This window comes from Sander lucioperca, chromosome 10 (assembly GCF_008315115.2).
Source record: "Sander lucioperca isolate FBNREF2018 chromosome 10, SLUC_FBN_1.2, whole genome shotgun sequence".
In the NCBI taxonomy this organism is placed as follows: Eukaryota; Metazoa; Chordata; class Actinopteri; order Perciformes; family Percidae; genus Sander; species Sander lucioperca.
The window spans coordinates 27,829,489-27,855,730 of NC_050182.1; the positions used below are offsets into that span (position 1 = coordinate 27,829,489).

The following is a 26,242-nucleotide window of genomic DNA, read 5'->3' on the forward strand; positions in this document are numbered from 1 at the left end:
TTCTAATCCTTTAATATTAAATCATACTGAAAACATAATATTTGATAAAACAAACACTTTTACACAAGCACTAATAAATGTTGTGTACTCCATTCTTTCCCCCTCTAAAATGCCATAAACTATTTTAAGACTTAAATTTGGCCTATGTGCAAAAAGTGTTCGTTATTTGTTATCATTTCAGAGACTCTTTTAAGACCGAGTGAGTAATCAATTATTAAAAACAATTAATTGAACACAGAATGATTAATGCAACACTCATGAAATATAGAAATGAAGGTAGAAATCCTTAATTATAGTTAATATAATAGCAAATAATATATTTGTTTTTATTCCATACATTTTGTACACATTTCTCCCAACATTTTCTTAATGTGTAGCCTATACTTGAAACACTAGTTGCAACATTTTCATCAATAATGATATTTTGTTTGGTAAAAGCACTAACCGGAAGTACCGTACATGCTCTGTCTATCTTGACACTCCGGGATCTCTGCTGTGTTCAAAGCGCTTTCCACATTCAGTTGGACTGAAGGGAAGTCTAGAGACATACAGCGAGTGTTGCCCTCTCTCCTCCACTGATCATTTTTACAGATTGATCTTGTTTCTGCACACACACACACACACACACACACACACACACACACACACACACACACACACACATACACATACACATACACACATACACACACACACACACACACACACACGTACACAACTGATGCTTTAATGATCACGCGACTTAATTACCTGCCTTTGGATGAAGTTGGAGTTTTCTTCTTGCAGAACAAACACAATGTGACCATGTTTAAGCAGACATCGGAGTACCTTTATTGATCCAGGGAAGAGTGACTTAAGAATGGGGAAACTTCAGTCAAAACATGGTAAGAAATATTGAAGTTTTTCAGCACTGATTGACACATTTTTAGGTTAAAGTCTTACAAAAACTAACAATTGTCTGTTTTGCATTCCTGTTTCTGATGATCTGAAGCGTGTAAGCGCAGAGAAAACCCTGAAGGTGAGAATAAACATAGATTATTTTGTATAATGAAGCTTTATGAATTATGACAATCTGATAAAAGCTATAGGTTGAGCTTGAGATGTATATCAGCTGATCGGTGTATTTTCTCCATGTCTCAGGAGACAGTTTTGTTGTGAACGCCTTCCTCCGGAGAGGGATGGAGGAATGTGAAAGGTACAACGCGACGGATCACAAGCTGAAGAACATGCAGGTATCAGGAAATTTGGGCTTTATTTTCTCTTTCTTATCAGTGATTAAAATTAAATTCGGATAATTGAAAAGACGGTACGGCTATTAAGGTTTTTTCCTGTAGTGTCTAGTAAGACTGTGTGGAAACAAGTGTTAATAGGCTACTACAAAGCATTTACAAGAGTAATACAAAAAATAGTATCCAATAGAAATCAAAGAAGCTTTCTAAATTAATTTTGGCAAAGAGGATTCTTTCATCCTGTTCTGTCTGAATGGTAAAATATTGACAGTTAGGCTACTCTTAGAAATAACCATGGCATTCCCTTTTGTTACGCTGCATGTGTAGGCTAACATTCATGTTCACTTTTACATGAACAAAATTCATTAGGCTATTGGAAAGGTGGTTCCAAAAGTGTGTGTGTGTGTGTGTGTGTGTGTGTGTGTGTGTGTGTGTGTGTGTGTGTGCGTGTGTGCGTGCGCGCGCGCGCGTGCGTGCGTGCGTGTACATGTGTGTGTTTTCTTTTCTGATGGGATGAGCCTGTCAAGCACTTCAAAGTTGTTACATTCCCTCTTCTTGAAAGGTGAGCTGAGAACATCTTGACTTGAGGGGAAGGGAAACTGTATTCATAAAGCATGTGTGAAGACATGCAAGTTGTAGGTTGTTGTCGTTCTTTCTGTCATATCTGGCTCCGGCACAACACTGCAGCGGTTATTCCCCTGCCAGCATCACTGGATGGGTTATGACAGCCATGAGCCCCGTGTGTGAAGCTGCTTGGCAAAGCAAAACACACACACACACACACACACACACACACACACACACACACACACACACACACACACACACACACACACACACACACACAAACTGGATGGAAAGGTAGTCGTTTCTCAGACTGAGAGATATAACGTTTGCTCTTGTGGCTGCTGGCATCATGACTCAGGACTGTGTCTTTTTCCTCAATGCCTCCCATTCTAGTGCGGCTCCCAGTGGGCAGCCCTCTGTGGCATAACATTACATCACTTCAATTAGCGTGTCGTTTTGAGGAGTATGAGAGTAGCCTACCGAGCTTTCAGACAGAAAAGTTCACACAGAGGTACTGACAATCTGTGAGGTGGGTGGTTGTAATAGTGAAAGAGTTATGGATTATATCAGGGCTATAAACCGCCCACTCATGGCAAATTAAAGAACTTTACTCTGCTTCAGAGGAGTCTGAGTTCACACTCCCCTCAATGAAAACCACCAAAGTCATAAGCTTGGCACTTATTAGTAGGTGGATCCCTCCCTCGTTTCTATCAAAGTCAGGCCCCTGATTTATTTTGTGTCATTAGCTGGTTACATAAGAGGCTCGTTCACAGACCAGAACTGGATAACTATATGCAGCGGGTGAGGTGGAGGTTTGGGTAGGCTAATGTGGGAAGGATGTAGATAAGCCGTATACACATGATCCGTGGAAAAGGACGCGCTCGTTGCCGCTAACTAGGATATGATCCGTAACGTTGCATGACGACCTTATATTTTGATTCGACAGCTGTTTAGAGATCGCTGGATTAATGGCCATCTTAAATAAAACAAGGATTTCAACTTCTGAACCGAGACGGCACTACACCTCTTCTCATTTACAGCCTAATCAATAACGTTACACAGTCAATGGCAACACATGTCAGAATTAAACACTTCTGCGTTACCCTTCACAATAAAAAAGCTCTATATCCTATGGATAGTTCAGAATATTGGTGTAACCATGACCGAGACTTGGGTGGGGATTGATGGCTTCTGGGCAGTGAGGGTGTATTCAAGTAATGTGAGAATTTTCCCTCAGATTGCCCCTTGGGAGGACCATATGTCAATGGGGAGGACCAGTTACGTTGACCACGTCTTTAGACTTTTTTTTTAAACAAACTTTATTAACACAGTCATTTTTACAATAGAAAAAACACAATGTACAGGGAGTATTTTTTCCAATGTGCACATAAAAAATACAGCTTACATTTTTTATTCATAAAAATAAATAACCAACTTAAATCATGTGGCAATGTTGTCTATAGTGCTCCTCATGAGATGAGAAGTCTTTAAAGCTTTTTTGTTTTTAAATAATTTACATACAGAGTCAAAGAATGTCTGAAGTTCACCATAAAACAAGTATGTGCTGGGAAGAAACTGAAGAAATCTGGCCTTGTGAATATGATATTTGCCCAAAAGACACAACAATTTTATCACGTTATCAACTTCCTTGTTTGACTTTATATTCAAAAATAAGACCATACATTCTGTTATAAGGACCAAGACCTTATCAGTCTCCCAAATTAATAAAGAAATTGATCCGCCAGCTGTTTAGAGATCTACTGGATTAATGGCCATCTGAAAAAAACAAGGATTTCAACTTCTGAACCGAGACAGCACTACACCTCTTCTCAAATAGCCTAATCGAATAATGTACACAGTCAATGGCAACACATGTCAGAATTCAACACTTGCGTTACTCTTCACAATCAAAAGCTCTACGACCTATGAATATTTCACTGAGAGGTTACACAATAAAACAGATTATAATATTAATTATATTTTCCACACGTGCCATATCAATACATTACAGTCATTTAAAAAATTGCCTTATAGAAATATGCACCGCTTCTTTTTGCCATCGTAAGCATCAATTATTTCTTCTGCTTTGACTTTTTTTGTGATGTCACTCTCAACGTGTAGCAGGCTCAGTGTTGAAAAATATAATTTAGGACATTGTCATCAATATATTTTATGTAGCCTGATTATTTTTTTAGCATGATCCGTTCTGCCTGCACGATCCGTTCTGCACATGCGCAAAATGTTCGCGCATGCGCAGTTGTACGAGGATTTACGACACTGCACGATCCGTTCCAGCTAACGTTAGTTTAGCTAACAGCTAATTCGGCTAACCGCTAGATGATTGTAGCGTTCTGCAGTTAGCCTCCACAGGCAAGCTAACGTTAGTTTAGCTAATGGCTCATTCGGCTAACCGCTAGCTGATTGTAGCGGTCTGCCGTTAGCCTCCACAGGCAAGCTAACGTTAGTTTAGCTAACGGCTCATTCGGCTAACCGCTAGCTGATTGTAGCAGTCTGCCGTTAGCCTCCACAGGCAAGCTAACGTTAGTTTAGCTAACAGCTAATTCGGCTAACTGCTAGCTGAGACAGCATGTAATAACTTTAAAAGACCCTTAAAATAAAACTTGAAAATGAACGTTGACATATATAACAAACACCTAACATATATAACAGCTGTTACGTCAGTTCTACTTTACTTGTGCTCATTTAAAATACAATCACTCAATACTTGTCTTTATTGTTATTACTGTGAAGTCTTAATTTAGCTGTAGCCTGCTTTTCCCATTAAGTTTGAGTTAACGTTATTTTAGACTGAATCTAGCTGTCAGCTAGCGGTTAGCCAAATTAGCTGTTAGCTAAACTAACGTTAGCTTCCAGGTGGAGGCTAGCCATAGGCTAGCGTGGAACAGATCGTGCAGGTCGTATCCTTGGTAAAACTGGGGGTGATCGCGGTCCAGTGCAAAATGAATGGGACTCTATGGAGCTAGACGGCTAAATTTGTCTCTTTCGCCTGATTATCGTTGAGAAATCTCAGATTTGATTGTAATTTTTGCAAATTCAACCTGGATTATAGGTCGAAAGTTGAATGAACGAGTACTTATGTCCTTTTGATTTCTTACAGGTTGAGTTGTTGTTGCCCATAACACCCTAGCATTCTGCTAATGAATGCTGATTGGTCAGTGAAGGACTGATTGCGATCGGAGATCCCGCTTGACGGCATCCGAAGCAGAACCAGAATGTCAGAGTGAATATTTCGGCGTGGTCTTTAAAACATTAGCAAACCTCTTTCTAGCACGTGTATTAACAGAGAGAGTCTAATCTGTCAGCTGTGTTGTCGATGCCTCGAGAGAAAAAAGGAAGTGACTCAGAGCTCGCCGTAAAGCAGAATCTCTGGCCGTATATGTGTATGACGTCATTTACATTTTAAAAGGCTTTTTAGAACAAAAAAGCCACTTTAAAAAAAATCCAACACCCAGCAGTGTGTATTTTCTTAGTCTCCCCTTTCGAATGCAACATTCAAATTACTAGACAAAAAATTATATCCTGAGAAAAGTGGATTTTGAGGGGTATAGCTCCATAGAGTCCCATTCATTCTGCACTGGCCTGTGAGCCCCCTATATGGAACTCTGGTGGAACTGCAACCAGTTCAGAAGCCGGAAGTAACGAGAGAGTGGAACTTCTTCCCATATTAGAAATTCTTTGGTATTATCAATGCTAGCGTGTTATGGGCAACAACGACTCAACCTGTAACAAATCGAAAGGGCATAAGTACTCGTTCATTCAACTTTTGACCTATAATCCATGTTGAACTTGCAAAAACTACAATCAAATCTGAGATTTCTCAATGACAATCAGGCGAAAGAGACAAATTTAGCCGTCTAGCTCCATAGAGTCCCATTCATTTTGCACTGGACCGCGATCACCCCCAGTGGAACTCTGGTGGAACTGCAACCAAAGTAGGTACAATAGGGCTAAATAGGGAGTGGAACGGCTTTCCGTAGACGGGCTTTGGTATTATCTTGCGCATGTGCAGAACGGATCGTGCAGGCAGAACGGATCGTGTACCGACAACAGCCACAGTGCTTCAGAGGCGCATTCAAAAGATGTAAATAAACGATAAAGATGGAGACAAAAGCAGTAGGGTAATACAGGGAATACACAGGGGTTTGTATTCTTTAACTTACTTAACAATACTGTAACCGCCGACAGGAAGCCGTTGTGCTCTGTGCTGAAGCACTGCAAAGGCTCATGGGACTGTGTTCTGAACGGTTACTGTCTTCGTTGAAGAATGTTTTAATGATGTTCTGTTAATGTTTTGGGTGTGCATTTATGTTATCTGGGTTTAAGTGTTGTGGGGTTGATTTAGTGGTCAGGTTTATCTACATGTCTCGCTTTGCCAGAGACTAGCTGTCTCAATTAACCATGCAGAGGTCTGAGGAGCAGTCAAAAATAGTCCTCATTAATCCACCGAATTTAAATTTCCAACACAAAGAAAGCGGAAGGAAACAGAAAAATATATGCACCCGGCAGAATTTCCTGTGGCACTGGAGAAATCCCGGAAGTGGAACGTCAAGGATATAGACTAGTGTAACCATGACCGAGACTTGGGTGGGGATTGATGGCTTCTGGGCAGTGAGGGTGCATTCAATATGTTTGGGTAATGTGGGAGTTATCCTGCAGATTGTCACAATACAGTACCAATGACAGCTGTCTGTCCGTGTTTGTAGGATGGAATATTTGAGCCTATATTACCTGCCACCCATGTGGGTAACTATCAGCATTTAGCTAACTAGCCTCTTACTTTTCCTGCTCTCTTTGAGAGAAGTTTAGGATTGGTTGAGAGGAGGTGGACAAACCAAAATACAGTCACATCTGTTACAACAGATACTAGTCCTGATATTATAGAGTATTGATGGTAAAATATTGCTAAGTAAATAGCAAGTAAGCCTTTTTTTGAGAAAATAACAATAATTACATTTACTTACATTTCCATTTGCTCCTGTAGCACTCTTTTTGCCATATCATTCAGACTGCATATTCTACTACAGGGATCCTTTTTTATTTCTTTATGAATGTGAGAAATCACCAGTCAAAAGAAATGGAAAGAAAGTCTTATATGGTATTGATTTTTGTATTGGAGAAGTGTAACATATTACTGTTAACTGAAGTAACATTTCTACATCACTTTTTATCAAAGTTTTAAGCAGACACTTCGGAAGCGGTAATAATGTGCTGGGTGTAACAGAACCCAAAACATGATGCAAAGTATGAGCTGAAATGATAAGTCGATTAATTACATAGTAGGCTACACTGACAGAAAACTAATCAACAAATACTTTGCTAATTGACTGATACATTCTGTAGTTCCAGCTTTTCAATCGTGAGGATTTAATGCTTTACTTTCCCCAATGTGACTTTGAGTTTTGGACAAAATAAGCACTTCGGACTTTGGGAAATTGTAATGGGCACTTTTTTTCTGACATTTTATAGACCAAACAATAATTGATTAATGTGAAAATAATTTGCAGCTTAACTGACAATGAAAAATGTGGTTAGCTGCAGCTCTGATGCAAAGTATCAAATGCCAAATCCAGTATCATGAATTCAATTGATACTATGACGATAGGTTGCATATATGCCCACTATTGTATCGCAGACGCAATATGTGACTGCCTGCTCGTATACTGTGACAGCTCTATTCATGCTGTTTGAAATGAGCGTATATGTCTACATTAATATTAAGATGGATGATGTCCCCAGGGATGTTTTTTATGCTGTATAGTTTCTCATCTAACAGACTGACTTTCAACACAGATAGAATTTATCTCCACTGTAAGACGGTGACACCATTTCCTCTTTTGATCCCACGTCTTTAATTAATTCTTCACCAGGATCGGAATACATTGTCGCATTTCCAGATATAATTATTGAATTACAGATTGTTAGATGTCTGCGGTTTAGACCATGATTAAACATGTCCAAGTCAAATAGAAAATAGCAATAATTATGTCATTTTTAAAGGGAAAAAAATAAGTTTTTAGATGCATTTCAGCCACATTTTCTCCTCCTGAGTGTTTTACCATATAGATCTCACCAGATAGTAGTTTCACCACTTAGTCCTGGTTGATAAGCGGCAGGGACAGCTAAAATGACTTATGATTTTTTACAGAAGATTGGCCAAACACGCTGTTTAGCACTGACCATCCCCCTCCTCATTGTCAAATGGGGGAGTAGGATTCCTGAGCAGTCTGGCTGCGACTTCAAAGCGCAGAGCTGGGAGTTATAAAAGGGCTCTGATATCAGTGGAGCCTCCGAACCCTCATCTCTCTAGCCCCCTGCCCTGTCCTGGGGGATGGGCTGAGGGATGGAGCAAAACCAGGAAGAAAAAAAACAAACAAGTGCTAACATAGCCTGTGCCCAACATCAGTTTGTGTAAATCTGTGAATCTCCTCAGCAAAGCAGTCATTTCTATTCAACAAATTGTGAATGCTTTGCAATAACATGTGAATCCTTTGTAATAACAAAAGATCAAAGGATGCAAAGATCCATTTAAATATTGATATTTCTGCAAACCATGATTCAACATTGCAGCTGGCAGGTTGCCCTCAGTGTGTAACCCTATAGGCTCTTTAAAGAGTGGTATTAGTGGACAAAGAGAGCTTGATTCAGCAGGATGACTTGGCTCATCCTGGCTACAGTCATCAAGATTTTGACACTTCTTTGCAGGTGCTCAAGACAAGTCTTACCTGTTCAAGCACCTGGTGTAATGTAGAAATATTACAGATCAAAGGTATAATCGCCCTCCCCACCCTCAGAAAAATTAGCCTAGTCTGTGGTTATTAAATATGTAAAATTGCAAAAAAAAACTCCTAACCCTGTACTTATCCAAACCTGCGTTCATTTGTGGAAGAGCTCTGTGAAGGTTCACTGTTTCACCTCTGGAAACATCAACACATCAACAGTGCAGAACCCTCACACACACAACCACAGTGCTTCATTTTGGAGCTTCAAACAGACATGCTTGGATGCCAAAATAATGACAGGCTAATTCAGCCTTTCAGCACCATCTTTTGTCTCAAAACTTGCCACAGACTTGGCCTGTGAAGAGGGAGTGTGTCTACATTTTAAATTCCACAACAAAGAGCTTTATTATTCCACTTTGAAAGGTTAATAATATCACACTTGAAGTTAAAAAGGTTAGGGATTCAGTTGGATGTAATGATGTGCCAAAAGCTCCAAGACGCAAATTTATTTTGACTTGCTGAGAGTTACATAGCACTCACCCCTCAATAATAAATTTAGTTTAAGAGCAGAGTTCCCAAGCAGCTCACTCAACTAATTGTAAGTTAATGTTTTTTTAACATTCATTTGGAATCTGTGAATAAGACTTTCCCCTTATATAAAAATCCTCATTTGGCAATCCTGCTCAAAATAGATGTTATGTTTGGACAATTTTGCCACTGGGCATTTGGGTATATCTTCTAGTCACCATGTTCATTTTGCGTTAGCAGTATTTGATTTGGAGCTGAGGCTGGGATATCTGTGTAATCTTAAGGCTGTGGCCCTGAATGACTTTTATTTTTCAGTACACAGCCACAAGTTTAAAACTGAGGTCAGTCCTTTTTTAGTTTTGAGTTGTGTAGTGCACACAACTCAAAACTATATATATACACTATGGTGTAGCTCCTGAAGTCTTCGAGTACTTGAAGACTTCTCTCAAGAAATATTCCTGTCAGCAACATCTCATGACTTTTCCTGACAAACGACAAAAAAAGCCTGTCCCTGATGCGCCACTACCAGAGAGCAATACATGGCGGAGAGGAGACAAAAAGGTGTGCTCATATATGTACTGCTTTTGAAGGGACTTGAAGGCATTTGGAGAGTTTGTTTTTTTTCCACCCCTTCTTTTTTTTGGAAATTGGCTTCACAAGAAGGCGAGCTGTGAGCCTTCATCTCTGAATGAAAAGCATGTGGCTGGCATCCAGAACAGCGGGGTCTTTCAGCACGGCCCCGGCAGACATCTGTTCCTGGTTTGTACAGCAAAAATCCTGGAGCAGGGAGAGGGGCTGTGGTGGGAAGGGGGTGGGAGAGGGTGGCGGGGAAGAGGAAAAGAGGAGGAGTGCGGGGTTTAGGTTTTTTTTTTTTTTCATGGGGGAGATATTTGAGGGGTTTTGAAAGTAGTGGAGGAAGGGGAGTAATGGATAACCTCATCTACCTCATTCACTGCATTGTTGGGGGAGGCAGGAGCTGACCATTGATCTCACCTTTTAATCACACCGCTCTCTTCCGCCTTTTTTTCTTTGTTAGTTGCCATTTGTCCAGAACAAACATTCACCCCTCTGTCAATGTAAACATCATCACCTGGTTGGCTCCAACACTCATCCAAGTGTGAGATGCTTGTTTTAGCTATTCTTTCATGTTGGAGTGTGTATCACCTGTGAGTCAGAGGTCGAGTCCCTCTCTTACTCTCTGTCTGTGAGTTTGTGAGTGAATGTATGAGTGAGAGGCAAAGAGTGGTTTGTGTGGCCAGTGCCTAATGGAGAAAGACATTAGAAACACTGCAGGCAGATTAAATGTTTATTTTTCTGAGGATATTTATACGGTCTGAAGTACTTTGAAGCAGTTTGCTTACTTTAACCCTAATTCCCCTGTGACCTGCACTCATGGCCTCTCCCTGGCCATCAGGGGGAATCAAAGAGTCATCACACATTGGTTCACAATCCTTTAGCACAAACCACGGACAGATTACTTTCTACAAGGGGGGAGCTGTGGGCCCCCATTGACCTTGGTGCATTTTACAAAACAAATGTGCAGTTACAATAATTTACACACAGTAACCGTTTTCTCATATGAACTCCAGACAATGTCAGGAGAACATGGTACAAAGTTTCCCTTTCACACATATAGCACACAACAGGAGATTGTCTGTGTCAGATGTGTTCTCAGTCGTCTCTCCAATTAGACATTTGCGTTGCCGTCTTCGCGTAATTCACCCTTCTGCTTTACCCACAAATTGGTTTTCGCTCATCTTGCTGAGAGGTAGATGAGAAGATCAATACCACTCTCATATCTGTACAGTGAATATGAAGCTACAAGCCAGCAGCTTAACTTAGAATAGAGACTGGAAACAGGTTCAAACAGCTGGCCTGACTATGTCAAAGACCAAAAATCTACATATCTCCTACAAGCAATCTGTATAAAAACGCAGCTCTCACATTAATTTGAAAGGATCCAGTCTGGTGGTGCAGCGGGGTTGCCAACACAGTCTCTGGCAAAAAACATAGGGTCTTGCGGCAAAAAAGTTGAACCTGGCTCAACTGTTGATGCAATGCAATGTCATGTGGCAAACTGCTGAGATGGCCAATCACATACATGCAAGATTACTTTGTACCATGAACGCTATTTACTATTAGTATAATATAATGTGGCATTAGGAAATAAAAGTCCGCGGAAATAAATAAATGTGGATTTATGAAGTAAAAGTCTCTTGAAATAAATAAACGTGGACTTATGAAATAAAAGTACCATGAAATAAGTTAAAGTAAAACCTTTTAATATATTTATTTAACTAATTGATTAATTTATATATGAATATTTACATGTATTTAATTATGTATGTATGTATTGCCTCATTTATTTATTTCATGATGTATTTCAAAGGCAAATATTTATTCATGTATTTATTTATGTATTTATTCATTTATTTAATATTGAATGAAACAGCATTCCATAGTTTCTACTGTTTACCTCGCAATCGTTAAAACAAAATATTATTGCCACCAGATTTGTAAAATCCTCTGTCACAGTATTATAAACCGCTGTGCAGTGTTTTGGTGTATGAGAAGCCTTCAAAAATCAAGATCTGTTTTTTAAACTGGGCTTCCACCCACACCAACGGGTCATTAACTAACATGTTATATCTTGTTTGTTTAAGAAGTCACTGCGCCCTGCCAACAAAATAGTCCCCGAAAAAAACAAGATATGGCGTTTAAATTAGTGCACTTTAAAGGTGTTGGGATGCAGATTTTTGTTCCTGTTGGACAGAGCCAGGCTAGCTGTTTCCCCCTGTTTCAAGTCTTTCTGCTAAACTAAGCTAACCATCTCCTGGCTGTAGCTTCATATTTACTGTACAGACATGAGAGTGATCCATTATATATGCATGTAATGTAGCATACTTAATGTCTAGTTTTTTGCCAAGGTTATGATAAAAATAGCTATATCAAAATAGATATAACACAACCGTATTTCATCCACATATTGGTGGCAGATATATGATGGCATAAATAATAATTTAGAGAATAGTATATATTTAGACAAGAGAAATGACAGTCGCTCGCTTCATTGTTGGAGCTCTTATCTGCACACATGGAATAACGCTCTGTCGCCTGTGGAGCTATCTCAGTCCCTCCAGCGCTGCTTTGAAGTCACTTCTTGTCACTGCTTTTCATGGTATTTATGAGATATCTAATTAAGTATTTCAGCGAGATCAGTGTAGCTTTACAGGACCGGATTGCAGCAAGTCATCCAGCATGCAATTGTGAATATCTCAACTTCCTGAATGGAGCCCATCCCAGGTATTCAGTGACACTACATGACCTAGACATGCATGGTCAGTGATGACAGCAGGGAGACCTCACTTCCCCTTAATGGTTAGTGTGCTGGTGGCTGTTTGGGGCAGCCCCGCCTAGGGTTAACACTGGTCTGTGTCTTTGCTTTCGCTCCCTGCCAGGGGAAAGAAAATACCTGAAGCTGGAGCCCAGTGCTTAGCGCTGACATTTTTGGCAAAGGCTGCTGGATCCAAGTCTGTGTTTGATCTTATGCGTCTCCCAGCCAAGTAAAACACCGGGAGACTCAAAGGTTATTACATTTTAGTGTGTAAGGTATGTTTCCACATAAACCCCTGTTCCCCCTTAGAAAGCTTTAGCTCTTTTCCAAGTGGACTTCATTTTGCAAGCCTTAGAGCAGCCAAGGGAATATCGTATTTTTTCAGCCATGGTTGTTGGTGTTGTTATTATATGCTGTCGTTATAGCCATTGTTAATTGATTACATTGTTTGAATTACATCTTCAGTGAGTGTAGTGCATGTGTGGAGCCCAGACACACACACACACACACACACACACACACACACACAGAAAGCTTCAGACTCAATGTATATCTTAAACATTATTAGAAGACGCAATGTATATCTATATTTTATTGCTTTAAGTATTTGCAGATTAAAAGAGAGGCTGAGGTTTTGCTTGTTTGTTTAAAGAGGACAGGGGATTCTTCTTTTGTACATGAGTTTGTTATCCTACGAATTGAGCCAGTGGAAACTTAAGATTGTCTCCACAAAGGTCAGATGCTGACCTGACATATATTCCACAATACAAGAACAGGGGAAACTAAATAGCAGTGTGCAGCACAATACGCTGATAGATATATGAATGACTTAGAACATACATCTTTGGCATGAATACCTCTACTTTTGGTGTTCTTGTAAAAAAAAACAAAAAAAAACCAGATACATAAGGACAAAACATAATAAGGACCGCACTGCCAGAAGACACATAATCTCTAAAATGTATGTAAAATAGTAGTAGTTAGACCTTTGCGTTTGTCATCAACAATCCTCATGTTGTGATGCCACAATGCATCTCCTTATGGCCCTTTGGTGGATTACATTCACTTTCTGTGTTGTTCTTGTACAAAAAGCTTTCAGAGACACCCCTGAATGCTTTGAAACTTCATTCTTGTTCCACATTCCTGAACCTGACGCCCTGCTAGGTCTGAGACTGGAGAGTGAAACACCACACACCACAAACCCTGGCTTCCTGTATGCAAAAAAGGAAAAAAAAGAAGAAAAAAAAGCCCAGCGGAAGGCACTCAGAGCTGCTGGCATTGTTACTCATTGTTGTGATGCTGCCTCTGCTTTTCAAAGTATTCTTTACATATAGATCAAGCATTCTGCCATGGCGTTATGCTTTTAGTATACACTCCAGGTGTCTCTTGTGATATTTCCATGATTTTGAATGTTTATTCCATACAAGGAGTCAATTTGTTAAGTTCATTTAATGTTCAAGAACCTTGAAAAAATGTGGAGTTGTAGCAGAACCGTGTTCATAGGTGAACATACTTTACACAACATCCATCTTCCTGTCTTCCAATTTCATATACAGAATACCATAGCACAAGATTTATCAAACACACCCAAACCCAGACCCCCGAGGAATTAGGCATCTTTCTCTCTGCTCTGAGCTGAGCCTCCCCCTCTTTGGGACCCCGAGCCTGCACATGTGTAGGTATCGCTATTACTCAGCTCATAAAACGCCACAGTTCCATCTGAAAGTGGTTAGCTGTTGAAACACACTAGCAGCTTCAAAGCTCTGATCCAGGCTCGGCAGACAGCACAGGCCTGGCTCTCCTTCTGCACATCACATTCCTCTTTGATGGGGAATGGCTGCAAACTTGCATTTGTTACACAAACCTGTTCCCATCATCGAAACCCTCAATGGGTCTCCATTAAAAGGAGGTGGTTTATTTTTGTCATGGGTGGTAATTTTTCAGGGGGATTTAATTCAGGGGAAGAATGACTGCAGAATTATTCTAATTAGGTTACTGTTTAGGAGAAATAAGAAATTAGCGGTTCTCACATTCTGCACTGGTGTATTTATAAACCAAAACACCTTTTTGTGCTTTTTCTATATGTGACAAAAAGGGAGGGATAGGGAGAGGATGAAACAGTGCTGAAAGAGGCCACTGTTCTCATTTCCTCTGAAGGCAGCCTTCTTTTCTTCCCCCACCCATTTCTTTCCTGAGCCCCATCCACTTCAAAAGCTGACCTGGCCCTGTGTGTTTCATGTAACTTGTTTACCTAAAGGCTTGTTTCAAATAAACAGCAGTACTCCTTGAGATGCCTCCCCCCCCTCACTGAGAGCCTTTCAGAGACACCATCTGCTTGTAGGATGTGCGCTCTTCTAAATCTGGATTTTGTTTCTAATATTGCAGCTGAGTGACTTTTGTAGCATGTAGCTTCACAAAAAGCTTGCACTGAACCAAAATGTGTTAAAACTGTGTTAAAAAAGACTGTTAAAAACACATCTGCTCATAAAAGTCTGCTTTTGACGGTTTGTGGTACAAACAGTAGTAGGCAGTAGATTTGCCTATAAATGAATACAGCTCAGACATAGCAGCTCTGCAAGATCTTTCTCTATGACCAGCACCTACTTCTTCATGTTGATAGGGGGTGACTGATCCTATCACTACAAGAATGCCAGTGTATCAGAATATCTAAACTTTTACCCCCAGTGTCATGTGTTCAGCTTTGAGAACTACTCTATCCTGGCAGAACCTGATTATCGCACACCTTTTAAAGGTGTTATTGCACATCAGCCCTTCTGCTTTTTGAAGCATAAATCGTCTTTCAAGGACTTTTATCAAATATCAAGTGCTGCACTAAGTGCTTTTAAGTGGACTGCCTCCAGACGTGCTGTGTGATAGAGAACAAGACTCCATCAGACTCTTTATACCTGAGATAAGATAAGAACGTACAAGCAGCTAAGCTAAGCTAACTGAGCTCATGTTTAAATGCTCTTTCACATTGCCTCACAGCCCTGGTTTCCAGTAATTATGGCTGTGAAAGCAGCAGTGCTCTGTGCGCTCTGCTGAGCTGCCCTCTGCACCATAGCCTTTTGATCTCTGCTTGTGCCATGGATGAATTACGTTCCAGAATTTCACACTGGGAAACAGTGTTTCAGACACACTCAGCTAGTCTGTCAGGTCACTAAAGTACACACATGGCAGCTTCAGTCCAAAAGGAAGAAACACAGATGTTTCAGTCTCGCAGACTGCGGCCTCAAAATCTCTACTTGACATATTTTTGTGATGCATCACAAATAAAAATTATAATTCATTGTTTGCACCATGAGGCTTTAACATTCTTGTAGTGTAGCTATGTTTTCAAAAAATATTCGTCATACCCTCATATCCTTTTTAGTTTTTCGACCAGTAATTTTCTTTGAGAATAATTCAACAGAAATTTGAATGAGCTATGCATGGTTTTGGTGCATCAGTAATTGGCTGATGTGCTACTTTCTTTTTCTCATCTGTTCATCTGTAGCTTTCAACTTTGTCCCCTTTTCGTGGGAAGTTGTGTATCATATGCCAAAGCATTACAGCCATTGGCCCTTTGGCATTGGTCCATTTTACATATCCAGGCTTCCTTCACATCATCTGAATATCATGGAGTCTCCTCTGCTTCCTGTGCCCAGCAGGAGTGTATTTTTAGGAATCCTCAGGAAAACACTTGGTTTGACCCTGGGATGACCCGCTGTCCAGTTCCAGGACTGTGAGGAACTTCACAGCTTGGAATTAAGCCTGTTCTTGCAGTGTCAAGAATTCTCGTGGTCTTTGAGACTGGCAATTCTGACTGGCTGAAGGAGACAGTCAGAGAGAGTTAAACTAGGTTTATGCTTGCCGTAGTGTCCCCGGCGTAAGGGCGCGCAAGCCACAAATGACGTCATTATTTTGACGTATGTTGCGTTAAGCGTGAAGTTGCCGTTTGGTTGTGCACTTCCAAATTTTTGTAACTAGGCGCCTGCTGCACCAGCGGGCTTTTCAGACATGTCTGCCACAAATACTGATAAAAGCAATTGAACAAAATTAAGAAGTAAAATAATGAATTAATTTTACTATTAATATGTCCCAGGATTAAATATCTACATTTGAGTAAATATTTTGGAAGCCGAATCAAATTGTTTTACAGGATATTCAACCTTTCAATCATCGTTTCTTTAGAATATACATTTGCTGCAACGAACAATGCGCTGAGCATAAATGCCTTTGTGCATGCTCGTAGCTCGTGCGCCGTATGAGGTGGCCCACATCACTGTGTCTCGCACGTATAAAAGAGGCTTTACACAACACACACAGAGAGACAGGAGATAAAAGATGTGCAAGCACTTTGAATTTTTAGCAGCTCTTTTTTCTCCATGTCAGATTCAAGATATTTAGTGTCAAGAAATGTGCAGCAGTCTGTAAAGCCAAGACATTTTTCACCTAAAGCCTTAAATATTTCATAGTAACAAGGACCAGTACCAATTATGCAAACAAGCGTTGTCTCCTGGGACCTGAGGTTTGGCAAGTGTCATTGAGAATAGTTAGGCTATTGCGGATGAGTTATTAGGGGCTCTGCCTGTGTGCCTGCTTGCCTACCTTGGTTATTTGTTGCATCCTACTGCACAGAACTCTGTATTTTGGCAGTCTATGACCAGTGAGCCTAATTCTCCCTGAGGGCTGAATGCAATAAGAGTACAGTACAACAGCCGTCTGTCTCTGTTTGCCCGGTGTGCCTCACAGATGGATGTGTTGCGAGTTCATGCTACATTACCGGCTTATTGGTCACGGCTGCAAAAGCTCCTCTTATCATGGTCAGTCATATGGATCTGTACTTCTCTGTGTAAGTTACCCACAGGGATCAGTAACTAGTGGACGGTAGAGCTGTGGTTTTGACCCTGAACCTGTTCTTATCCTGCTGGAAGACATGTTCAGGAAACCAGCAGGCAGCTCATCCACCCGTTTCTCAGATTTAAGTGAGCAGCCAAAAAGTCACTGTGAGTTAGACAGCAGCATCATTCAAGTGTGTACTCCAGTGATTCCCAACCAGGGGTACTTTTCTAAAGGTTGCGTGAAAACTCAACTAACTCAAGTAAACTTTGTTAACTTAAATACTAAATCAAATTGTAATATGATTTTATAATATATCCACTTGTTTGTGTTAAAGAGGAAAATATACAGCCATCCAGGATTAAAAATAGGTGTTTAAGATGCCCATCAACCAGTTGTCACCACATGTTGCAATTGAGAGTGAGTAAAAACCTGTTAGCAACGGAGCAGAGAAGTTGAAATGGGTAGCTAACATGCACCAAGTAATGGATAAATGGTTGAAATAGTTAAAAATAACCCTTTTACTTTTAAAGTGGAAGGATGCTGCCCGCCCTCAGTCTTCCACTGGATAAGGCATGTGTTGTCTAATCTGAAGCTTGAAAAAATCAGATGTACCCTACGGGGCTCTTAAAAGAAATTTATCAAAGTGTGGATATCTTTTTTGACTTTTTTTTTGATAAACCCTCCACACTGGTACAGACACTGGTGTCTGACCCTTAATACGCACCTGGATGTGACTCTTGACATTCCGGGACCGGACATGCTGCCTCTGTTTCACCGCCTATTGGGCCTTAATGACTTTTCACATTTCAACTTCACTGTGCAATACTAAGTGCCTTGCGTTCTGCCTTTGCACTGTGTACGCTGTGATATTTTTGCATACTATGTTGCACATTCCTATATTAACCAGTGTAATGTAACCAATGTAAAATTCAATAAAAACAACTATGAAGAAGAAATAGTTAAAAATAAACTCTTAAAATAGCTAACTAACTGTAAGCTAAAAACTGTTGAAAAAGTTAGCTAAATATATGGATTAACAGTTGAAATAGTTAAAAGTCATGGATAAATGGTTCAACCTCTGCTAGCAGTACAATTGCAAACTTGATTTGACTATAAGAACATATTTGAAACAAGATGGGTGTTGTTGATGAAAAAGGTACTTGAGCTTATCTGATAGGGCTGAGGGTGTACATCAGACAAAAAAGGTTGTGATCCACTCTAAATGTAAAGCTTTGGCAATGTTGCTGCTCTTCCACACTGGCACGCAGCTGTCCTTCCCCAACACAGTTTGTTTACATTTCTCAGTCACCCACAGGAGCACTGAAAGGCTTGTAGTTCCACCAGCCTCCAACCACAGAGCCTCGCCCCTATGAACTGCCAGACCTGGTTTTCAAAGCTGTGACTTAAATCCCTTGCAGCTTAACAAAACGAGCAGTGAAAACAGTGGTGTTGGTGGTTATCTCACAGGTGAGAGCAATTATAACTGACATCTCAATACTAGACAGACAGCTGGAAACCTGACACTAACTACAGTACACAAAGAGCACCCTCACAGGTGAGAGTGATTGTGTTGAAATGCTTTGTACCCAGCAGAAGCAGACAAGGTGGAGAGGTGCTTACAAAGCTTTGTTGACTTCTAACTGACAGACACCCAGTTTGAAGAGTCGATTTATACGGCTACATGAGGTCATTGCAGCTGATCAGTTTCAAATGCTGCTCTGCTGGACACTTGTGAGAGATGGACTTGCTTTGGACAGTAATGTCATTGGCGTTTCAGCCATCTCACCCACAACCTGGCATTCTCAGATACACTGTGTTGTTTAAAGGGCCTTTGGAATGTGGAACAAATCCCCTCAGCTTTATCGGCCTGGGCGTGCTCCCCATTGGCCAGGCTTAAGAGCCGGGGGCCTGCGCGGGAGCTTACAGAATTTCACATGGAGGCCAGAAACAGAGGAACATCCTGTTTGAGTCTAACCGCCTGTCCCACACTGGCTTTGATATGCCGTCGCCTTGTGTACTCGCTGCTTTCTTGTTTGTCAAGGTGTGTTTGCATGTTTGAAATCCTGACTCTTTGTTTCCTGTCTAGTTTCCATGTACTTTATTATTAATTTTTTTACACGTCTGGTACTGCAGTATATTAGTACATTTTAAAGATGAAAAGATAAATAAGTCTGGAATAATCACTTATTTAGCGTATTTGCCAAAACTATGCTGGGTTTTGGACTGTCGGTTATGTAGATAATTAAAGACGTCACTAATGTTTGATAGAGTCAATAATGAATAACATTGATAGTGGCAGTTTATTTGCAATTATTTAACAAAGTAAGTTAAGTTTTAGTTAAGTTAAGTTTAAGTTAAGTTTTTGATTCTTACATACATAACTGAGACATGGGCTTAATCTCAGATCTCTTATTTGATAGCTCCTCGCGCCTCGCTCCTTGCTTGAACCGGAAGTTGTTCTGGCCCTCCTTCTTGAAGGCTGTCTCAAAGCTTGTATTCCTGCCCCAAAGAGAGAGGAGGGAGGAGGGAGGAGCGAGGAGTGAACTCCAAGGAGCTATGAGTGAGGATACACGAGAGCAGCCTTCCTGGAAGCTATGCAGCTTAAATGGCGCTGGAAAGGATGTCTCATCCTCATCCCTTTAAAAACACATTTCCTTGTTTTCTCTCTCCTCGCATGATTTCCTGAAGAGAAGCAAGTGAAGGAACCGTGGATGCAATTTAAGAGAACTGAGAATCAGCCTGGGACTTGACCACTGTGAGACTTCACCCTCTAAAGACTTGAAACCTTCAAGCAAAAACATTTAAGTCTTGAGATTTTACAAAATAAAGTACAAACTTCTGACTGTTAAAAGAACCCCTTTCGCTAAACCTTTGTTCGGGTAGATCTTTGAATGTTTGAGTGCATATAACACATGACATTGGTCATATATAAGTCCACGCAGAGTTAGTACCTCTGAGTTAAAGCAACATGCTCTCTGTGGTGCAGTCATAATGTGTGTGGCACCACATTTTAGACTTTACTTTAGTTTTTTGTGTTTCGAATAAAGTGAACCATGAAAGCCACTTTGTGTTTTTCTCTTTCCATTAACTGATCAAATAGTGTTATGATCTACTACGTCTATAATTTAATACATTTGCCTAACCCAGATTCATGAGTGTGATTCTAGTCACTGGTATGAACATATGCTCATGGTTTCTAAGTCCCTACAGTAGCTGCCTGTGTGACAGCTGAGAGGAGGGCAGTCCATTACATCAGACTCCTATCAAAGCCCAGTTTAATGAAGGCAAGATGATTGCAGCACTGGTGACAGACGCAGGGTGGTCAGCCAGTGATGCTAATCTTTGTTTATACCATCCAGCAGGTCATAATCAAAGTGAGAGAAAGATCAGTGAGAGGTTGTGGAGGGGACTGGAGGGGCGTGCAGAGTTTAGGAGATAGTCTCCACTGATTGAAGGCGAGCGGGTGACTTTTAGTGGTTTACGTGCTGCTCTTACATAGACAGGCAAGCATGCTCATCTCTCCCCACAGCTGTTGTTATACTAGGACCGAAGAGGCTTCGCCCCGGTGATTCATGTCCTGCCAAAGGAGAGGTTTTTTTTTTCCTGTTTGACCTCAGAGAGAGTCCCACTACCCTGAAAGGGACATATCTGGGCCATCTTGGCCACATGGGTCCATTCCAGATGACAGGATGGCATTCTGCTCTGATCTCATTTCCATTCATAGAAAGACATGTCAAGGCACATACATAGATAAAATAATCTAATTAGTGTACAAAGGCAATAATAAAAAGTAATGGCAAGGATTAAAAAGGTAAGGTTGAGGCTGAACGTGAAACCTAGCAGTATATGCAGTGCTGTTAGTTTTAATATTGCGCTTTAATACTAGCTGAGGCCAATCTGTTCTGTTGACTCTGAGCACCATAATTACTCTGACTTGGACTGAAAGCTGACGCCTGATGAACCAGAGAACTTTCTGTTCAGCCGTCAAGAGAGGCCAACATATTGTTCTTTTACTGTCTTGCAAGAGAAGAGACAGAAGTTGTGCAACTGGCCTTCTCTCTTTAGCTCACCATATTTTCAGCCCCTTCCCTCCTCTCTCCAGCCCTCGTCTCCCTCTCTTTTACTCTGCCTCTCTTCAGCGTAACCGCTCACATCTGGTTTTGAGTCAAGGCCAGGTTGGTTTCTTCTGGAACGGAGGGCTTTTATTTCTCAATGGCCCCACTCCCTCTCCAGTTTCATTCTGCGGGGAAGAGTATGCAGTTTGTTTACGAACTGGTGTTCCTTTCTTTATATTGATTCTACTCAATTCTCATTTTCATCAGTGGGGGACCCCACAATCATCCCCAAACATTGGCCAGTGAGAATGGGATTGCTGGTCGGCTGGTGGTTGTCAAGACTTTCCTGTGGCGCCCTCCTAAGTGTCAGTTCCAGGTGACTTTGTATTTCTGGAGAACTCCCACTGTTAGCTGCTAAGTATTTGTCTCCCAAGACACTCTCTGCATCAAATTACGGAAATAACTGAGATTGTTGGTCTGTTTTGGACAACAAACTGCACAGACACAAACACATAATTAAATGTACAGTTTTAGCACCTATTGTACTGTAAATGTTTTTAAACTAATTACACTTTTATATAAAAAGTATCTTAAGTATTCCAGAAAACTACATACAGTAACTTAAAAGTATATGAGGATTCTGAGGAAGCATCCCGACAGTATCCTGTGTTTGTATTTTTCCCAGCATATGTTTGTACTTGGATACGCATGCAGACATCTGATCAAGTTGCCATATTTCATACCCCAAGGCCAGAGGAACTATGCAAACAATGTTCATGATAGCCTCCCCGTTTTTGAAGATGTAATTTTCAGTTGTGCATCGTATGGTTTGAAAAATGGACTAAAAGAAGTGTGTGTACTTATATTTAGGGGGTTAGCAAGAAGAGGGGGATGTGAGAACAAAGATGTGCAGTGTTTCCCAGCGGGAGGATGGGTGGTAGGCAGGCATAGAGAGAGAAAGAGAGAGAGACTGCTGGGGGATGTCTGATGTCACCTGGTAGGGAGCTATGAATGCTTCCCCTGGTTACCCTATCCCACATAAAAGTCTGGCAGTAGGCTGAGGCTTTAGGAAAGCTTGGCACAACTGCTGCATTAACCAGGAACAAACATCACACACCTCTCTGTCTGTCTCTTATGTCAAGGCGTCTGGACTGTTTACATGGAAGACTGAGAGTGAAGAAGAGTGCATATTTTCAGTGCACTTTCAAAAAAACAAGAAAACAGAGATCTAATACCTTATGATCTTGTCATTCAAGTCTAAGTGTCCGTCCCACACATGAAGTTTTCCATCAATCTCCCCCACACTAATAATCTAATATCACCTAATATCACACACTGTAGATTTATATATCACAGGCTTTAGGTGTATACCACTGGTGGAAATAAAGGAACACTTTACTCCAAAATGCTAACACATTTGCGTAGCCTACAGAGCAGTTTGTGATCTGATAGTGAAAGAATGAGAGCAGCTAGATGCCAGAAAGCAGTTAATTACACATGTGGTGGGCAGATTTGAGCCTGACACTGTGGGCGATGTGGATGGAGATGCCATGTGTTTAGACATTAAACTGCAGACTGTGGTCAGACCCAGCCTGCTCTCTCATTAGCTCCCCCGATGGATGTAATGAGTGTGGAGGTGGTGGTGGTGGTGAGGGGGAGCCATGTGTTCAACACAAGCCCTGCTGGTCCCCTCCTTGTGCACACAGCAAGATGCATCCTGATATCAGAATTTTAATTAGAGACAAGATTCACTTTTGGCAGTTGGTTGATTGATTTCTTTCATTATATTTAATGTTGAATCCTGTCTTCCATTTAGAGGTGCTCATACCTTGCTCTGCACCCTCATGGGAACGAGGATAAGAAGAATCAATGGCTGTCTTTGAAGTTCCTCTGAGCTGCAGAACAGTTTGTCAGTGTGAACTCCCTCTTCCTTACACACTGCCCTTTATTAAGGGGCTGTGCTACTAAAGAGCGGAGATAAAAGCATCCAGTGCACAAAGTAAATAACAACTTGGCTGCAGAAACCACAAAAGATGGAAACTATGTGTGTTTTTTGTTAGGGATGCAAATACACTTGTCTGGTTTCTAGGGTGTGTATTTGGTGATTAAACTGCAGACTGCAGCTTGTTTGGGGCCCAGGGAGCAGTACCAGTTTTCTCCACCTTTCCCAGAAGCCTTCCAGAGTCTATATAAACCCACCTCCGACTCTCCCACTGAGCTCTCAGGGACTGGAGTAAGCAAAAGATAGGCCATATCTCCCTTTTAACAAACCACATCCTCCTTTGCTTCTACTCTTATCTGCTTTTCTCCTCTCTCATCTTTGTTCCTCTTATCTTTCCTTCCCTCCTTTTACCCTTTGTGCCCTCTTTCCTCTGCTCCTTTCTTTCTTCTTTATTCCTCCCGCTTATTTCCTGCCGCTCTCCTGTTTCCCTCTCCTCCTCTCCCCAAGGCTCAACTCCCATTCTTTTCGCTGTTTTCTCCCAAAGTGTCTCCGGTGGCCAATTTGCAGGGGGTGTCCGAGCCTTGACCCGGAGACTCAACCCGCTCCCCAGTTCAGCGGTGAAGGTCACAGCCAGATTACAGGCTGGAGGTATCATCCTCTGAAGTGAGGAATAATCACGGGCTCTGAGATTGTTAAATAGAACCACAGGCCCTGGTGCTGTCATTACTCTGAAAATGAGGAGTAGGGGAAGAGAAAAGGGGGGCTCGTTCACCTAAATGCATGCAGATGTTCAGACTCTCGCTTGAGCCTCAGCTCTGTTGAAGGTACATGGAGTTCTTTTGTTTTCTAGCATCTATCTGTTTTTTATTTGTCTCGTTTCATTGGGCCTCCTTGATTCAATCTGGTGGGATTTTATTTCAAAGTGTAGGTGGAGCAGTTTAGAGGACTGAGATGACGTAAATAAGATGAATCATTTGTTAATATAAAATACTTGTGGTTTAGGGGCTGTACTGCACTTAATTTTCATTGTTTCCACAATCCTGTTGTAATTAAAGAATGGCTGTGTGTGCGCGCATGGAGACCATGTTGCCTTTGCCTCAGCGTGCCTCTGCATTAGCACATGTGTGGGATGGTTATGAACATATTGTGGTTCTGTTTTATGCAGGATATAGATTATTCACATATGACAGCAAAGCTGTTTTTCCCCTTACACCCCTTTGGCCTGCTTTTGTTTTATGGCTATGGAATTGTGTATTTAATCAGTCCCATCCTATCTGCATGGAAATTTCCATCTGGCAATTATTCTCCATTCAAAATAAATACACACATGTTGCTGAGAGCTCTTTGTGAGGTTTGTTTTACATAAACCAAACTTCTCAGAGTCAAGTTTTCAATGAGAAATACAACAAAACTTTTCCCTAAACTCTGGGCTTCTTCTGTCAAACTCTCCTCACTGAGTTCCATGTCAAACAGGATGAGAATAAACAGGTTGGCGAAGAGAGAGAGAGAGCTCAGGCGATGAAGTGCATTATGGGTTTTTTGATGGATGCGAGGGCTCCGTTTGAAGGGCTTGGAGAAATCTTGAAAGCTCGGCTTTGGCTGCACTCCCCGTGTCCCAGACAGTGAAACACAATAAGCGTGCAGATGTTCAAAGTGTTTGGCTGCGCTGGAGCCTCCAGCCCTCTCCTCTCATCTGAGTAGGAAATGCTTTAGCTGGAACTGTTTGTTTTCTCTGTGTCTGTGGTTTGAACTGTAGATTCACTTACATCTCTGACCACCCCCCCTCTCTTCTCATTTCTTTCCTTGTCCCAGGGGTTTCCAAATGGTGAGCTGAAGGAAGGACAATTCACAGATCAACACTGTCCCCTAGAGGGTAGGTTGAGAAGGGTGTCTTCTCACTCATCAATAAGCTTCACGCTGAAACAATGCTTGAATAGTTTATTCTGCAAAAAACAATATATTAACATACTTACTAACACTCTATGATAGATAAACATGTATGTGTCATTAATAGTTATGATTACTTTCATAAAACAACCCTAAAGCAGGTATATGTATCATTGTTTGCATTTATTATCTATTTTAATTTGCGGAAGCAGCAAAGTTATTTATCAATATATTTTGGTTTAATTTTTGTAAAGCCAGAGAACAACACAAATGCATGTTATTGGCACAGTACAAAACAGGGCGTGTGTGTTTTGTGAGCAGTTTTCATTGGAAATGAATGGGCTGTCAAAGGCACAATCAACATCTAAGTAAAGTTTATGATCTTGTGAGGTTTTGAAATTTTCTAGTGTAACTAACTGATGCCCAATTTCTGCAAGGTTTTTTTGTGTTTAAATAACTCAAATGTGTCCTCCTGTGTTGACAGTGGTTCTTCCTCCAGAGAAGGCTGAGGGCTGTGAAAGCTACCTGCAGTACCTGCACTCAGAGGACGGAGTGCGGGAGATACTTAGAGATTCGACCAAAGCTCCCGGGAAGAAACGCATCAGTCTGGATGTAAGCGGTTATATGACCTGGCATAATTGCAATGCTGTAATGTGGTTGAGTTAACAATTGCAGTATAAGTGACATGATTATAACATTAATATACAACAAACGGGTGGCACAGGGACTCATCAAATGGTCCAAGTTTCTGACCCAGGCCAGATGCAAATTTATTCCAAAACCATACAGCTCAGGTGAAATGGGACTCTAAATTACTGATAATTATTGTGTGTTAGCTGTGTGATGGTCTGAGAACCTGGGTCAGAAAAAGGTCAAGAGACCTGAGTGTTAAAATAGGTTTTTTTTGTGGGCTGGATAGCTCAGTTGGTACAGCGGGTGCCCATATACAGAGGTTTACTCCTTGATGCAGCGGGCCAGGGTTCAACTCCGACCTGCGACCCTTTGCTGCATGTCATTCCCCCCTCTCTCTCCCCTTTCATGTCTTCAACTGTCCTGTCAAACACAGACCTAAAAATGCCCAAAAAGTAATCTTAAAAAAAAAAAGTTTTGTGTTCCAGTGAGTGAAAATGATTTAA

General features: G+C 41.1%; 1 protein-coding gene across 2 annotated transcripts in view; it reads left to right on the plus strand.

The window, feature by feature from the left end:
* Positions 1-518: 518 nt before the first annotated feature.
* The window catches only part of nkd2b (NKD inhibitor of WNT signaling pathway 2b), a 29,299-nt gene continuing 3,575 nt past the window's right edge, over positions 519-26,242 (plus strand). Inside the window, exons 1-6 of one of the 2 annotated variants that reach the window (XM_036006227.1) lie at positions 519-662; positions 701-884; positions 992-1,018; positions 1,141-1,232; positions 25,032-25,092; positions 25,591-25,718. In XM_036006227.1, the coding sequence (XP_035862120.1) occupies positions 860-884; positions 992-1,018; positions 1,141-1,232; positions 25,032-25,092; positions 25,591-25,718 (333 nt within the window). In that variant the 5' untranslated portion in view covers positions 519-662; positions 701-859. Of the gene's footprint in view, positions 885-991; positions 1,019-1,140; positions 1,233-25,031; positions 25,093-25,590; positions 25,719-26,242 lie in introns of both variants that reach the window. The other variant, XM_031299057.2, reaches the window with a different exon arrangement.